The 17,361-nt window shown below is 32.7% G+C and overlaps 1 protein-coding gene across 1 annotated transcript in view; it reads left to right on the top strand.

Annotated features, from left to right (window-relative positions):
* The first annotated feature begins 5,189 nt into the window (after positions 1 to 5,189).
* hbn (aristaless related homeobox homeobrain) overlaps positions 5,190 to 17,361 on the top strand; it is a 37,209-nt gene continuing 25,037 nt past the window's right edge. Inside the window, exon 1 of the mRNA XM_017624890.1 lies at positions 5,190 to 5,701. Coding sequence (XP_017480379.1) covers positions 5,572 to 5,701 — 130 coding nt within the window. The 5' untranslated portion in view covers positions 5,190 to 5,571. The remainder of the gene's footprint in view (positions 5,702 to 17,361) is intronic.

Here is a 17,361-nt window from a genome sequence, read left to right on the forward strand (position 1 = left end):
AGGTCGTTTAAGTCGATTAAAGAGATATTGACGAATAACGTTTTTTGTGAATATCTCGAAAACGTTTCTTTGAAGAAATGGGTATTGTTTTCGTGTTCAACGACCCAAAGTTTGCCTAGAAAATACCATTTTCCAGAGGTTCATTTCTCGTGGAAACTAGTTTAATTATAATAAGTTGTATTATAATTTTACAAATATTCATTAAAAAAAGACGAATACCAATCAAGGGAATGTGATTTATATTCAAAGTTTACATACATATGTATTTACATACGTGATGGATTTCATCGAATTACATCATTTTATGAAAAAAAAATTAAAATATTAGTCACGACTTTTTCCATTTCATTTACGATGTTGTTACGTTTTGTTGCATTTAAGGTGATGGTATGTAGGTATATTTTCTGAAAAGTTGTCCGTTGTCCTGCATTTCCAATTCATATTTATGGTCACCGTGGGTATATAGAAATATATCTGCCTTGAGGTCTTCCCAGCTGGCGTATGAAATCTCCGACTACATAATGGCCAGGAACTGCATTTTCTTTCCGACTTATAAATACGATGATACTTTATTACCTATATAAAAAACATATCTTTCCTAAGTCGGGAGATCGCGCGACCTAATCTTACCTCTATACAATTTTAACAATTCCAAAAGACTGTTTTTCATTACTCTTATACGAATCTAGAGCTCAATTTCAATTACTGTTAGAATCGAAGTTAACAAGAGCAACTTTAATGCCATTTTGTTTACCTACTTCTCTTCAAATTAATGAACTAGTATGTATTTGTGATCTTTATCCAGTTCAGAATTACTCTAGATATTTGTTGTTAGATTTAATATTGTAGCTTTTAATTTGTACAGACTTGTTGCACAAAAAAAAATTAAGTCTTACTGCCATATTTAAAATAGTTTTTAAAATAAAATAAAATAAAATAAAATAAAGTAAAATAAAATAAAATAAAATAAAATAAAATAAAATAAAATAAAATAAAAGAAAATAAAATAAAATAAAATAAAATAAAATAAAATAAAATAAAATAAAATAAAATAAAATAAAATAAAATAAAATAAAATAAAATAAAATAAAATAAGCAAAATTTATCTCCTAAAAAATATTTTTGTAGAATATTTTAACCCTGAAAGGGTCATTTTGGTCCCTACTTCAAGGAACCCGCAAAAAGTTAATTTGAAAGGTGTTTAGGGGGTTGATATGTTCTAGAAAAGTATTTTGCGCAAAATTTTACTAGGGGTCTTCTCAGGCAAAAACTTCTTGTCACCAACGTAAAGGTCTCTAAAAATTTATATCAAAAAATCTATGCCAAGAAGTAATTACAACCAAACTATTTAAATAAAAAAAAAAACAATATTTTGTAGAAAGAAGCCAATTCTTTTTTGCTGCTCCGAAACAGATACCGGCGTAAAACTGTAGCCCCCTACCCTTTAAGACATTTCGCAAATAATTCTATTCTCTGGCGAACTTGTTGCAGTAAAATAATACATGTTCAACGTTTTCGGTAACACTGCCTTGAGAACGGTTTATCCATGCTTCGGGGTTTGGTATTAAACGGTGGGTCTACCGTCTGCTGTTGCTAATCCACTGCTTTGCTAGTTCAACAGAGTTCCATTGCTCGCAATTTTTTGTCAGTATTAGTGGTGATCCATCTGGTGCTTCGAAATTGGTTGCCTTTCGTTGTAAATAGGCCTGAGAAATGTTATCAAAAAAAATGTTCACCAAAATTAAAAAGAAAATGTTGTGTATGCAGTTTTAGCATAATAAAGTGCAATTTGCAAGTGGCTAGGTAATCACGTTGATTTTTAATAATTTTTTTCGTCAACAATTCCAGCACATCTGCCTGCTAAATGGTAAAATAAAGCGTTTGTTATATTATTAAAAATCAACGCGAACTCTTAGCAACTTGCACTTTATCCTACTGCATACCCAACATTTTTTATAAAAACAAAAAAATTTAATTTTGGTAAAAATGATTTTATAGCATTTACAATTTTTTACTTATTTTTAATTTTATTTTTTCATTTTGNGAAAAGAAAATGTTGTGTATGCAGTTTTAGTATAATAAAGTGCAATTTGCAAGTGGCTAGGAAATCACGTTGATTTTTAATAATTTTTTTCGTCAACAATTCCAGCACATCTGCCTGCTAAATGGTAAAATAAAGCGTTTGTTATATTATTTAAATTCAACGCGAACTCTTAGCAACTTGCACTTTATCATACTGCATACCCAACAGTTTTTATAAAAACAAAAAAAAAATTAATTTTGGTAAAAATGTTTTTATAGCATTTACAATTTTTTACTTATTTTTAATTTTATTTTTTCATTTTGGGAGAACCATACAATTGTTTTTAGGTAGTTTTTATTATGTAATATTTATTAACTGGAACAAGAGAACCGATTTTCTTCAAAAGTGCTACTTTTTTACACTTTGCACTAAAAAATTTAATAAAAACAAACAAAAATTCAAAAATCGGGCTCAACTGGTCTCTTGAAAATTTTATTAGTTTTCAGGAAAAAAGATAAAATTGAGTGAAAATTGAAGGCTCCAGTTAATTGTGAACACAAAGTGCTAATTTTGAACCACTGTGCGTCGCTGCAACAGTCGCAATGGCCGAGTGAACAAAGCTCAGGCATGCCATTCGCCATTATTTTTTTCAATTTATTTATTTTTTCCTTTTTATTTTTACGTTGTTTTAAAAACAAAAATATATATTTTTTAATTTAATTATATTTTCAGAAACTTTTTAAACCCTTTTTTAATTTTTTCTTTCATTATTTAATTTTTAGATGTTGCTCTTTTAAAAAAGAAAAAACTATTATTAATTTAATTTCATTTTTTATTAATTCAATTAATTAAATTTTTTGTTTTGTTAATTTTGAAAAGAAAAGTACATTTTTCTTATTTCATTTAATTTTACGATCTTACTTATTTTTTTTTTCAATTTAATTTTCCTTCAACCTTAAAAGTTTGTTTTAATAATAAATATATTTTTATTCTTTTTTTCTAATTTTTAGGAACTATTTTCCTTTTTTTATTTAATTTTTTTCCTTTGTAAGTTTTTTTTTAATAATTAGTTTGTAGTTAAACAGAAAAAATATAAAGTTTTTGTTAATTTAGTAAAATTTTTAAACAACGATTTGCTAAATGTCAAGAATAACGAATAACGCTAAGACCTTCTCCTTGGCAGATCCTTCAATTAGTCTTTCGAAAGACAATTCAGAGCTTTGAAGATAGTTGCCAGACTTTTGTCTTTCGAAAGACTGTGGTGAATTGAATTGACAGTTGCCAGAATTGCCCTCTAAACCCGAAACTTCGAATTTGTCTTAAGAATAGCAACTTCACTGCCCGTTTCCATCGACTGACCTTAAATCCTTTAATTCCAAGTTTGAATGGCTATAGTGCTGAAGTTCATAAATAGTTATNAACAAATATATTTTTATTCTTTTTTTCTAATTTTTAGGAACTATTTTCCTTTTTTTATTTAATTTTTTTCCTTTGTAAGATTTTTTTTTAATAATTATAATTATATTATAATTAGTTTGTAGTTAAACAGAAAAAATATAAAGTTTTTGTTAATTTAGTTAAATTTTTAAACAACGATTTGCTAAATGGCAAGCAGCATAACGCTAAGACCTTCTCGTTGGCAGGTCCTTCAATTAGTCTTTCGAAAGACAATTCAGAGCTTTGAAGATAGTGTCCAGACTTTTGTCTTTCGAAAGACTGTGGTGAATTGAATTGACAGTTGCCAGAATTGCCCTCTAAACCCGAAACTTCGAATTTGTCTTAAGAATAGCAACTTCACTGCCCGTTTCCATCGACTGACCTTAAATCCTTTAATTCCAAGTTTGAATGGCTATAGTGCTGAAGTTCATAAATAGTTATATACTAGCACCACCAAGTATTTTGTAGAGCAGCATAGGGCGGTATGTACATACATAAATGAATCGGATATTCAAAATTCACAAATGATAAGCTTTAGAAGCAACGTAATTCGATAGCGATTAGTACCTATATTGTGAAGTCCATTCAAGTAAATTTGACTATGAAAACAACGATAAGAAGCGAACAGCAAAGATAACCGCGTGAGAGTATGAAACACAATAAATAAATATAACAGCTCTGTTAACATAGTAGTTGTAGCGACTGATTGATAACGCATTGGCTTTATCACCATGGCAAATAAGTCAAAAGCCAATTCAACAATTGGTTTTTGCAACGTACTAGATACTCGTATAACATTTACTGCTGTTGTTGGGTTTTCTCATTTTCCAGCAGCAGCGCAATGGCGTTTTTACGGTGGAGAGGAGTTGATTGTGTGCGCGAATATGTGTGAATGTGTGAGTGAGCGCGTGTTTGCGTCTGTGTGTGGCAACACCCCTTAGTGTGTGGCACAGTGGTGCCTACCTGTAAACCCATTACAATGGCNTGTAAATGAATCGGATATTCAAAATTCACAAATGATAAGCTTTAGAAGCAAAGTAATTCGATAGCGATTAGTACCTATATTGTGAAGTCCATTCAAGTAAATTTGACTATGAAAACAAAGATAAGAAGCGAACAGCAAAGATAACCGCGTGAGAGTATGTAACACAATAAATAAATATAACAGCTCTGTTAACATGGTAGTTGTAGCGACTGATTGATAACGCATTGGCTTTATCACCATGGCAAATAAGTCAAAAGCCAATTCAACAATTGGTTTTTGCAACGTACTAGATACTCGTATAACATTTACTGCTGTTGTTGGGTTTTCTCATTTTCCAGCAGCAGCGCAATGGCGTTTTTACGGTGGAGAGGAGTTGATTGTGTGCGCGAATATGTGTGAATGTGTGAGTGAGCGCGTGTTTGCGTCTGTGTGTGGCAACACCCCTTAGTGTGTGGCACAGTGGTGCCTACCTGTAAACCCATTACAATGGCTAACAACCGGAAAACTACCCTTCGCATGTTGCAACGCAAGAGCGAAAGAGATAACGCACTGCAGGATACTTGCTTCCCTGACTTCAGTTGTTGTGTTTGTTTGTTTTTTTTTCGTCACTGCTTTGCTGTGCAACACAGGACAACTATTCACTGTATGTTGTCAACGGTTGGCAACGCATCGCAGGACCTAAGCATATTGCTCTTCTGCCATTTCATTCAGACACTTGCCGCTGGCTTGCTCGGTTGACTGGCTCATGTGAATGGCATTGATATATCGAAGTCCATGCTGTTTTTGTGTCAGTCGGTGGTTGTTGGTCGAAACGTAAATTTGACACGCGCGGGAAATGCGATTTTCACCACGACACGTAACGTGTTTATTTGTTGTTGATGTGACTAACCGCAGTAATTAAAAAATAATTTGGAAAAGTAACAAGACGACTTGTTCGATAACAAAAAAAATTATAATAATAAAACCTTATCAAAAGAAACATTGTTTAAAAAGTGCAATTAATTAACTAAATCATTGGTAATTACTTCACCGCGGCAAAAAGATAACTGTGAAGAAAATTAAAACAAAAGCAAAAGTGTGCAAAAATTTACTGAGTGCTCAATTGAAGTTAAAATATTCTGTTAAAATGATGACCACTTCGACTCCACATCCCATCATGGCGCCCGTTATGCGTCCCGTGCAGGATAGCTCCGTCTCAAGGCCACGCGCCGTCTACAGCATCGATCAGATCTTGGGTACACAATCGAAGAGAAGCGGTGAGTTGTATGAATTAAAAAAATATGTATGATTTTATGAAAAGCTCAACAGCGCTCAGATCTACAATAAAAGCTTTACAGCTTATTTTTGGACAATATTTGTAATTTGTTTTAGGCAGTTACGATCAGAGAGCGCTTTTAATCAGCAAGCGAAAAGCTTAAAAAGCTTCCTCCGCGGGATAAACATTCAGCCTGTTTTTTGCTTTTTCGATAGACTTTTTTCGGAAGTATTTAAAATTAGTAGGATAAACACTGTTACTCAAGCTGCTTTGAACATTTGTCTGCCCTTTAAATTGGGATCTCCAAAAAGCATAAAATTTTTGTATGAAATATGGTTGTGATAGGCTTAGATATTTGAAGAGAGGTATTCATGGGTCTGGAAAGCACGATATTAGCACAAACTTCCCTAAGTTTTATTTCCAAAAGTATATGCAAACTTAAAAATTAATAGAGCTTTAGGGACAGACACTTATAGAGACTAACTATGCTAATGCCACTAGGCATTAAATGGCAAAAATGACAAATGACAAAGTTGGGCATTGAAAAATAAATATGTCGTTACGTTGAAAAAATTGTCATTAAGTTCATTTCCACATGGCGTTTTTTTTTTTANCAATTTTTGTATGAAATATGGTTGTGATAGGCTTACATATTTGAAGAGAGGTATTCATGGATCTGGAAAGCACGATATTAGCACAAACTTCCCTAAGTTTTATTTACAAAAGTATATGCAAACATAAAAATTAATAGAACTTTAGGGACAGACACTTATAGAGACTAACTATGCTAATACCACCAGGCATTAAATGGCAAAAATGACAAATGACAAAGTTGGATATAAATATGTCGTTACGTTGAAAAAATCGTCATTAAGTTCATTTCCACATGGCGTTTTTTTTTTTAAATGGCATACATTTTTTATTTCAATGCTAATTGGAAATTCCACATTATAGCTAGAGAATATAATAGGCGTATTCCCGAAGTCTTGCAAAGCCCTTGCACGGTGCACGGGTTGCATGTTAAAAACCCGGTTTACCTATGCGACTGCTTTATAAGCTGTACAATCCGTGTACCTTCGAGAATACCCCTAATATAAAAATAGTTATATTAATTGGAGATTAATCCTGTGATCTAATTTATGCAAAAAATCATCAGTTATATGCTGAATGTTGATATAAATTTTAATTTGAAACGATCAATGCTATTTTTATGCAACTATTACTTAAATACGATTGAAAACCCAATAATTGAAATGAAATTGCTACCTGAAATAAGGCATTTACATTTGCTTAGGCGNGCATTATAGCTAGAGAATATAATAGGCGTATTCCCGAAGTCTTTCAAAGCCCTTGCTCGGTGCACGGATTGCATGTTAAAAACCCGGTTTACCTATGCGACTGCTTTGTAAGCCGTACAATCCGTGTACCTTCGAGAATACCCCTAATATAAAAATAGTTATATTAATTGGAGATTAATCCTGTGATCTAATTTATGCAAAAAAAAATCATCAGTTATATGCTGAATGTTGATATAAATTTTAATTTGAAACGACCAATGCTATTTTTATGCAACTATTACTTAAATACGATTGAAAACCCAATAATTGAAATGAAATTGCTACCTGAAATAAGGCATTTACATTTGCTTAGGCGATTAATGACAACTAGTGTCTAAAGGTATGCTACGCCCCAAGCAACTGGTACCAAACCGCTGCAAATCTGTATGTGAAATAATTTCATATTCGAAATTATTCATGCATATCCACTTCTCAACTGCCGCATAGCAAAACTTGCTGAAGCAGTTAATTGCTGGCATCCCAAATCATGCTCAACAAACGCGCTTGATGCATCAAGCTTGAGACCCCTTAGATACAACGGGTTGCGAACCACAGCTGTAAAGATTTTTCCTCTTCTTTTATGTCAAACTCAAACAAATTCAAAATGAAGATAACAAATTGGAAGCTATGGCCCGTGGCACGGCATTTTTAATGTGTTCAGCTCTTTACTACTCCTCCGAAGTGTTTTTTAAGCAACAAAAGCCAAAGCGCTATAAGCTGTCGTCGGGGCTCTGTATGTCTTTCAGCATATTTGCACTCACAAACTCGCGTGATGCATCCCCCAAAAACTCGTCTGGAGTTTTCTAAACGGCAAAGCCACCGGCTAAAAGCCGTAGATACTCTGCATGACTTACAACCATGCAGAGCTGGTAACTGATGGATATCATTGGCCCCAACGCCTTCCCAAAACATTTCTGCTTGAATAAATAAAAGATTTCACAAAGTGTAAATCAATTCATCCTGGGTTTTGTCCTCTCATTGAGTTATTCAACATTAATCGTCTTTCTATCTGTTTAAGAAGCGAAAACTTCTTCTAATCATGTTTAACGGTGTAAGTATCGACACATTCCTTGATAATAATTTTTCGAAAGGTAATGTGATATTGCCGTCGGTTGTTTCAAAGAAATATTCACAACAACCCATTTATAGAAGCTTATATACGTTTTGGATAAAATAAATAAATTCGCCTAGGTGCTACATTCACTTTGTAAATTATATAGCCTCAACTGCGTCTTCAAAACTGGTTTCAATAGCATCAGTACGTTGTTCCTTGTTTTAAAAGTGAATTTAATTTTATGCCTTAAATCGCCTACCAACCGAGGGCGGTGAATCGATAAAATCAATCGTTCCGGAGCACGTATTCTAAAATCCCTGATTTTTTGCCTTTATATCGGTTTCCTTTCAAGAATCGGCTTTCTCAAAATCCTCATAAAATTCAATTGATATCACTTATTGACTGCTTAATTCATTGGAACTTTCTGAAGTGTTTTTTTTACTTTAATAAAAATATTATCATCATAAAATTGAAAGGAAAGGTAAAAATGTATTTAACATAAAAAATCTTTTCGGACTTACGAAAAACCAACTTTCAAACCAATTTAAAAAAGAAAATATTTTTGTTTGCATGCAGACTCTTTTATAATTTTTAAAAGAAGAATAGCAATAGTGACGAAATGGATAGAGTTACGTGCTTCCACCAAAGCGGAAAAAATAGGAATTTTTCTGCAAAACGCTTTCTGAGAGGGATTTTTCAATAAGACCTTCCCTTCGGATGCTGTATTAGAAGGCATTCTTATAGCGCTGCAATTCGAAAGCAGACGGGATGGTGAAGGTTTCCAAAGCAACGGAAGTAAATAACGGAAACATGCAACAGTGGGCATGTTGCTAAGCTTTCAAGTTTCAAGTAAATTTTCTTTTTCTAAGGGAAGCTGAATTAGAAGGTCGCCTTGACATCCTGGCTACTTCATTCAAACTAAAAAGGTTATTCCTTCAAAATTGGGAGTTCATGTTCATTATAAAAAATCGATCGGTCTTACACAATATGCAGACAGATGGGCTATGGACTATCATTTACGATCATAACTACAGAGTTTACGACTCTCGTATTCGCAAGCCACGATTGGAAATGAGACGTGGGACGAAGCGGATAATCCTACAAAAATTTCCACAGATAACTGAAAGCTCGATGGTTGGTTAGTGACTGGGTATATTTATATATTTATTATAAGAATACCTATACGTTCCTTAAAACTCCTGATCACCGAAAAATGGAACAGATTGGATCAGAGAATCCCACTTGTATAGATACAAGACAATTGTGGCCAATACTTAGCTCCAGGCGCCTCCTTCTAGTTAAAACTTTAAGTTGCTGTGAACAGTGACGACCAGATAGAGCTTTTAAATTATAGAAATCATTGACAGCTCTATGCTCAAAAACAGTATAGGTAAGGTCCTAATGCGAAAAAGGTATACATTTTAACCGCCGCGCATCTATGTAAAATATATACTTATATAAGGAGCTTAAAAAAAGCTCTGCACGCGGCCAATAATAATCAGAATTAGTTTTTAATCTGTCCACATCCATTCATAATGTCTAGAAAGCTAAGAAAGGCTTTTTACGCAATTAAGATTCGCCCATTACTGTTTTAAGCTTATGAAAAAGTATTTCTCGGAGAGGACTGATTTTTCGAAACACAGCTGAATGATTTTTATTCACTGTGAAGCTCGAAAATAAATTCATGTAAATTTTGATTGCTGAGTAATGTTTTTGAAATTTCCAAGGCTATTCATTTGTTTTAAGTCTATGGGAAATAGCCCAGTATTTTAAATCGAGAAATTTTTCGACAAAAGCGCATTTGTGGTCGAAAATGATGCTACACCTATCTTACAAAATGCATTATCTTCAGTTTTGTGGAAAGACATATTAAAAAAGTAAAAAGAACCACTCATGCTCACATGCCCGTAGTTACGTATGTAACGTATACGCCCGTAGCACCATTCGCAGTCACCTAACACGTTTCCTTTACGACAGTCATACTTGTAATATCTGCATTTCTTTCGTAGAATGAATGATTTGCTTTTATTCGTTACACTATAAAAAACAAAGCTCAAATGATAACCCAAAAACTTCATCATATTTTTTTTCATTAATGTTAAGCGTTTTTGCAAAACATTTTGTTAAAATCAAACGCTTAAAATTTACGATAAAAACAGAATAAAAGTGTTGCGTTATAATTCGTACTATGTATGGCGAATGAAAGCAGTCGCAGATTCTACAAAACCGTCGCAAATTTTACGAAAATAATTTCGTTAAATACATATACGAATTCTTTTGGTGAATTTTACAAAAATTTCGTAAAAATAACAAGGAAATAGTACGAAATTCTTTAGTAAACAGTACGAAATTTCTTATAAAATAGTACAAAATGCATTCGTAAAATGTACAAAAGATCTGATGTCTCATATTTTCGTAGAATGTACGAAAACGTTTTTGTAAAATTAACAAAAACTTTCGTTGCTCAAAATAACGAAAAAATTCGTAAGATCTACGCAAGTTTTCGTTATATTTACGTAGATTTTATTTACAGTGTAGGTCTTGCTGGAGTGAATCCAAAGAAAGAGTTGAGATACATTTTCATACAATTTGCTGAAATTGCATCTTGAAATTTGTAGGGTATGGCGAAGCGCGCCGGGTAAGCTAGTTATCTGGTATAAACATATTGAAGTTTTTGCTAGACAATGTTTTGCTCTAAACTAACCTGAAGTATATTGTGTATTGACTTTCTACATAATGCTCGAACCTACACTATATGTATATAGTACATCGGTAAAATCAGTAAACGACCGACCGCTTCAATGCTTCAACGCTCGGAAGAACAAAGTTCAATACCATAACGTGTAATCAAATTTTAATGAGCCTCAAATTAATAATTTTTCACAACTGTACGATATGTCTGCGACGGCCGTACTGCCGCTGTGCAAACTCAGCAGGACACAACTCAGCATCGCAAAAGGACGAAGAGGCATGCAATATGATTTTAAATTGTGTGCACACTGAATTTCACACAATGAAGCTTAAGAAAGAACACGCATGTCATACATACACACATACATATAGAATTGTTGTAGAGTTTCTTTAGTAATAGGTAATTTGGAAAGCATCGAATTACTTATCATAGCATTAAAGTTTGGGGTAGATATTCACGAACATTCATACATGCATATATGTATGTACATTAGGGTGTCTCACTAAAAAATTTGAGATTTTCCCAACGGAATTATAAAATTTATTATATGCGGAACAATATTAAGATGTACGTGACTGAAACGTTTTGAAAACGTTCTAAAAACATAACTATTTTTATTCTGTTGAAACAATTTTTAAACATTTTTATGCAGAACTTTCATGATCTGAGCATTTTTTTGTAAAAAATTAAAAAAAAAAAAAAAAATTTCGATTATAAAAATTAAATTTTTTGGTGGTATTTTCAAATCGGTATAACTCATGTTAATTTAAATATTTTTTTCCCATGTATTTCTTACGCTTGAATTTATAGAAAATTAAAAAAGAAAAGATTTAAAGAGCTTTATGAAGTGAAATTTTTGTAAACATTTTCTATTAATAAAGCATTTAAAGTCTTCTTTTTTATGAATTTGGGTGTCAAAATTTAATAAATTTCATAATACCGCTGAAAAACTGTACCGAGTTTTTTTTTTTGCATGGAGAGTGATGCACCCTAATATACATATGTACCGAGTTGCTTGTATGTTAAATTCTACATGTGAGAGTAACAAAATTAAATAATTGCAAATATTTTAGAGTTTACATAGACCGATCGGCATCAATGTAATTGAATTGCAGCTCTCGCAATTAAATCGCGCGCTATAGTTGATGTTGCTGTTGTTATTATGGTCTTGGCTGGGCCGGGCTGGGCTTTACCTCAACGTCAAACTACGTATTGTTGTCGTTCTGTTTTTCACAAGTGCCTGCTGCTCGGAACGACGTCACTGCAGTGTGCGCTGCCAAACGACCGACGCTGATGTCCTGCGGTGACATTATACAATTTTGTATTTCTTTCCTTACAATTACATCAATATTTAGCCTGCAGCAAATTTGTAACTGAAACATTTATTATTAGTTTGGGTGCGTGATGTATGTATATACATATGTACGGAGAATATGTATATTTAGTTGTCGTGCTGCAGCAACACTAAATGCTAAGTAAAAAAAGTTATTCTTTAACGCCTTGAAGTATACATTTCAAGGTATAATTAGGCATAGAAGCGCTGTGGAGTTTCGCAACAAGGTTATCCATATCCATGTGGCAACGCCCGCAAAATGTTTTGATTCTTTTCTATATAAACAGTAGTAGAGTGTCTACGTTCTACATATGCGATACTTTGGAAAGTGAGGGAATATACATATGTATGTATATCAAAATATTGTTAAAGGCCAATTACGATTCTAACATTGTGACAGTAGTACACAATATTTGTCAATTTGCTCAATTTAGTTCCAGGGTGCGCACTAGGGTGGTGCAAAATATGTAAAGTCGGAGTTTCAATGCTCTCACCCCCTAGCATTGTTTTATATATAGAAAAAAATTTAACCCTATTTTTTATTTTGAAATCAAAAAATATTTAGAGGGGGCTAGAGCATAAAAATTCCGACTTTTCTTTTCGCAAGTAGTTTTTGACCAACCTAGTGCGCACCCAGTTGTTCAGTTGGCTCCCATTGGGTCACAACAACATCATTGTGGCTCGCCTTGTCCCACTTAAAACAAATTGAGCATTTTTTAAGCACAAAACGCAAATGATCACAGCAAGCGTTGACTCGGTAGAAACAAACGGGACAAAAATCGATCGCTATTCATTCATTGCTGGCGTAACTAGTGACATAGCTTTGCTGGTAAAGTTAGAAATGTCACGTGAAGCTAGAAAGTTTTTTCTGACAAGACCCAAACAGCAGAACAAAGCTTGGAAATTTTGGGAAATTTATTTGGATGATCATGAATCGTTTTAATACCACGTATTAGTGTTGGGAATTATCGGGTATTTTTGAGGATGGAGTTCTTCGGTATCGATACTTTTAAGGATAGGGTATTTTTGAAAGTATTGAGTACTTTTTTAAATATACACATGTTGGCAACATTAACCTTAATATAGAAAGGCTCTATCTCACTTTCATTTCGAATCCAGATTTATAAAAAAAAAAACTTCAATATGTTCATATAATAGAAATTGACAACAAATGTTATTGCGTTAGATAAAATATTATGTTAAATAAATATCAGCACTTCGACGTAATTCGCAACTGTAGAACTTTGATTTTCGCTAAATTTTCAAGCTATGTTTCAAGGAATAAAAATTTGAGATAGGCCTTTTAATATTAAGGCATATTTACTTATGAATCTATATGTATGTGACTGTCTTGTTTCAGCTGTTTTATGTATATATATTTTCATAGTATGTACTTTGACTAACCGTTCTGGGTACCAGTAAAGTACTTTTCAAAACTTGATATTGGATTCAATCAGTTCTGAATATATACCAGTAAAACTTTGTACATTTAGTGATAATTGGTACATAGTATTTTTGAGTACTGAGTACTTTCGAGTTCTTGTGAGTACATACTGAGTAATTCGGTGTACTCAGTGTCGATACTTATAAAAATTGAGTACTTTTGGTATCGATACTGCCTAACACTACTACGTATACACTCTAAATCAGAAGTTCCCAACCTGTTTTAGCTGTCGACCCACCTTTCCTTATTGTAATTTCTCCACGAGCCACATTTCCATGGTAGAGTAAAAACGTTTTTTTTATCGAATTCGTTCCTTATGCGAATATAATTTATCGTCGGGCAGAAAACGTTTCTCTTTAGCCACAATAATAAGTAGGTATAAATATACGTAAAATGTAGGAAAGAATAGGTTGTTTTATTCCCTAACCTATAAAACGAAACTTTCCCAATTAGTTTACTATTTTGCCTAATTTCCAATGGAATTTCCTGAGATAGAAAGCTACCAAAGTGCGAAATCAGTTGAAAATCGACAAAGTTGCGGAAATAATACGTGCTTAAAGTCATATTTTGTAAAAGAGGATGATTATAAGTACGGTGACCATATTAACCAACGTAGAATAAAGGAAATTTTTTGTTTTTAAAAATGATTTGGAATACGTATGTACATACAACTTGTATGATAAAAGTACCTTACCCATATCGTAATTTCAGTCAAATATTTACCAATTAATTATACCATTCAATTGTAAAAGCTTCCCTGCTGTAGCGAAAAATGAAGCCAAATCTTGTTCAAGGACTTCGCAATCCTTTGCTACCAAAATGCATTTACCATAATTTATACTGCACGTCGAAGCCAGCATACAGTGATTCGAAATTGGAATTGATTGTTCATAATTCACCGGAGCCTTCATTTTTCAACCAATTTTTACTAAAAACCAAAAAAAAAAAATATTTATTTTGGAGAAAATATTTTTATAAAATTTTATTTATTTTTTTGTGTAATTTCTTGTCTTTTTGTTTTGGGAGAACCAGACAACTGTTTTCAACTAGCCTTTGTTATGTAACATTTATAAACTGGAACAGGAGAATACATTTTTTCAAAATTGCCACTTTTTCTGCATTTTGCACTAAAAAATTTAATATAATCAAATAAAAATTCAAAAATCAGGCTCAACTGGTCTCTTGCAAATTTTATTAGTTTTCATAAAAAAAATAAAAATGTATTAAATTAAATGAAAAATGAAGGTTCCAGTGAATTACGAATACTAAATGCTAGTTTTGAACCACTGTGCAGCAGGGTTTTATGTTCTCTTTCAGTTGAACTGGAAACTCAGCGTGCCACACGATCCTGGACAAACTTTCCCTGTGCTTTCTGATTGTATAAAGATTACCGATTAAAAAGAAACCCTTGAGTGGGGTGCGAAAGAAACTGGCGAAGGTTCACATTATATTTTATAGGGAACATTTTTATTTTTCATATTTTGTGCTTAAAAAATTGCCTCTGAAAAATGAAGTTGATTTAAAGGACAGTTAAGAAATTAAGAACAAAGGCGTCCTTTATTTCAAAAAAAAAAAAAAAATTATAAAGGACAGGGGCTTAAAATACGGGACTGTCCGTTAAAATAAAGGACGGATGGCCACCGTAATTATAAGCTATGTACATAAATATAAATTTAAATCAGAACAAATTTTATTCCATAAGGTCCAGTCTAATATATACGTTTTTAAATATACATACATTATTTTTTGAAGCTACATATCGATTACACAGGGCAACACTGATTTTGGGTTCGCATTTTGTGGCAAAACAGTTATTTACTTAACAATAGATGTTTGCAATATATGTGGTTTCATACTCACTAACAAGTGTGCCTAGGTAAAGATAAGAGCGCCATTTATAAGAGTACATAGAGACCATTTTCTTTTTTTAGGCAAAAAATTCATACCTATTACCATCATTTGCGCCGCGAGATCGATCAATGAGCACAACATGAACTGGAAGTAAACCCAGTGTTTTATCGCAATATTTCTGTTCAGTGATGAGGTTGATTTTTGACTTAATAAATATTTTGACAATGTCCGAAAGATTTAAAAAGTACAGTTACATCAACAAAATCTTACTATTTACAGCAATTCCATCATTTTTATGGGGTAGGCATGTTTTCCGGTTAAAACAATAGACTTTCAGAACTTTTGTTGTTGCAAATCTCATCAATTTATTCAGAATTCAGTGACAGTTAACTATTAAATTGCATAGGTACTTTAGATAAGTTCGTACTTACATATGCATGTACATTAAGGCGGGTTAATTTTTATTTGACTGTGGGCGCATATCAAAAGAGGATTCTATGTGAAATTATAAAAAAATTTGCTGAAGAAACTATGGGTCTAAAATGAATTTGAAGTTTGCCAAATAGCGAGAATAGGTCTCGAAGAAAATGTGAAAATGTTCACTGTTGCGCCTTCTGGTGGAAGTTTTAAGAAAAAGATAAGCACACAAATGGATTCATCATACCAAAAATCCCTTATAACATGTTTTTATACAAAATTTAAGCACTTTTTTACGACACTACAGCAAATGCTAATAAACCTATTTTCGCAATTCGACCAAACTCCAAATTAATTTTAGACCCACGGTTTCTTCGCTAAATTTGGAATTTGGAATTTTGGAATTACACGTAGAATCCTTCTTCTCCCATACAAATCGACCCGCCCTAATGTAGGCACATATACATATGTATAGTATGCCTATGCAAATTTATTCACGTTAATGCGCTACATACGATAATACTGTCCTCCTAACAATAACAACAACTAAAATTTTTAAGTGCACGCCATACTAGTTTTTCTCGACTCAAAATGGCTCATCAATTTGCATAAAATCAACAGAAGAGAACCCATCATTGCCGCCAAGAGAAAAGTATTGTATGCCAGTGTTGGTATAGCCAACGAAGCGAACATATCCATATACATATATATATATATGTATGTATGTATGTATAATAGGGTGCTTCAACAAAAAAAGGTATGGATTTTCTGCCGGACTTATAAAATTTATTATGTTTTAAGCCCTCTGTCAAAATATTTAGAACAAATAAAGAATTGAAAAGGTCGCCCAAACCCATCATCATACATAAACGAAAAAATTAATATTTACGTGAGCTGGACCTATTTAAAATATCATTATTTTGATTCCGTTAATTAAATTTTATGCAGGCCTTTTAAGTTGAAGTGATTGTTTGGAAAAAAATATTTTTAAAAACTAATTTCATTATGAGGTATTTCCAAATCGGTCCAGCTCACGTAAATTTAAATATTGTTCTCAAATTTTTTGACGGAAGTCTTAAAATATAATTAGTTTTATATTTCCGATGGAATAACAGTACCGATTTGATTTTTTTTTTGTGGAGGTGATGCACCCTAATATAAAAGTATATACAATTGCATAAATATATGTACAAAAGTACATTAAACTAAACACTCGAATGGTATGCCGTCAATTTTGATATAACCTCACTTTTTGGTAAGCGCTAGGCTAAAGCTCTTGCTGCTGGAGTGGCCAATAAGGCCAAAGGTGCCAAAATATTTGCACACAGTGCGGTTTCATATCAAGTGTGATATTGCTAGCATACCTTGGTATATACATATATACATACATAAACGCTCATGAATTCAGTAAAATGGATAGATGCATACATATGTGTGTACAAATAATAATGCCGTGCTGACTACGAACATTGCTGCGATTTGGCTACACCATATGCAATAAATGGCTACACGAACAGGAGGTATATGTGTGTA

This window comes from Rhagoletis zephyria, unplaced genomic scaffold (assembly GCF_001687245.7).
Source record: "Rhagoletis zephyria isolate East Lansing unplaced genomic scaffold, Rhagoletis_zephyria_1.1 Rzeph_scaffold_03819, whole genome shotgun sequence".
Classification (NCBI taxonomy): Eukaryota; Metazoa; Arthropoda; class Insecta; order Diptera; family Tephritidae; genus Rhagoletis; species Rhagoletis zephyria.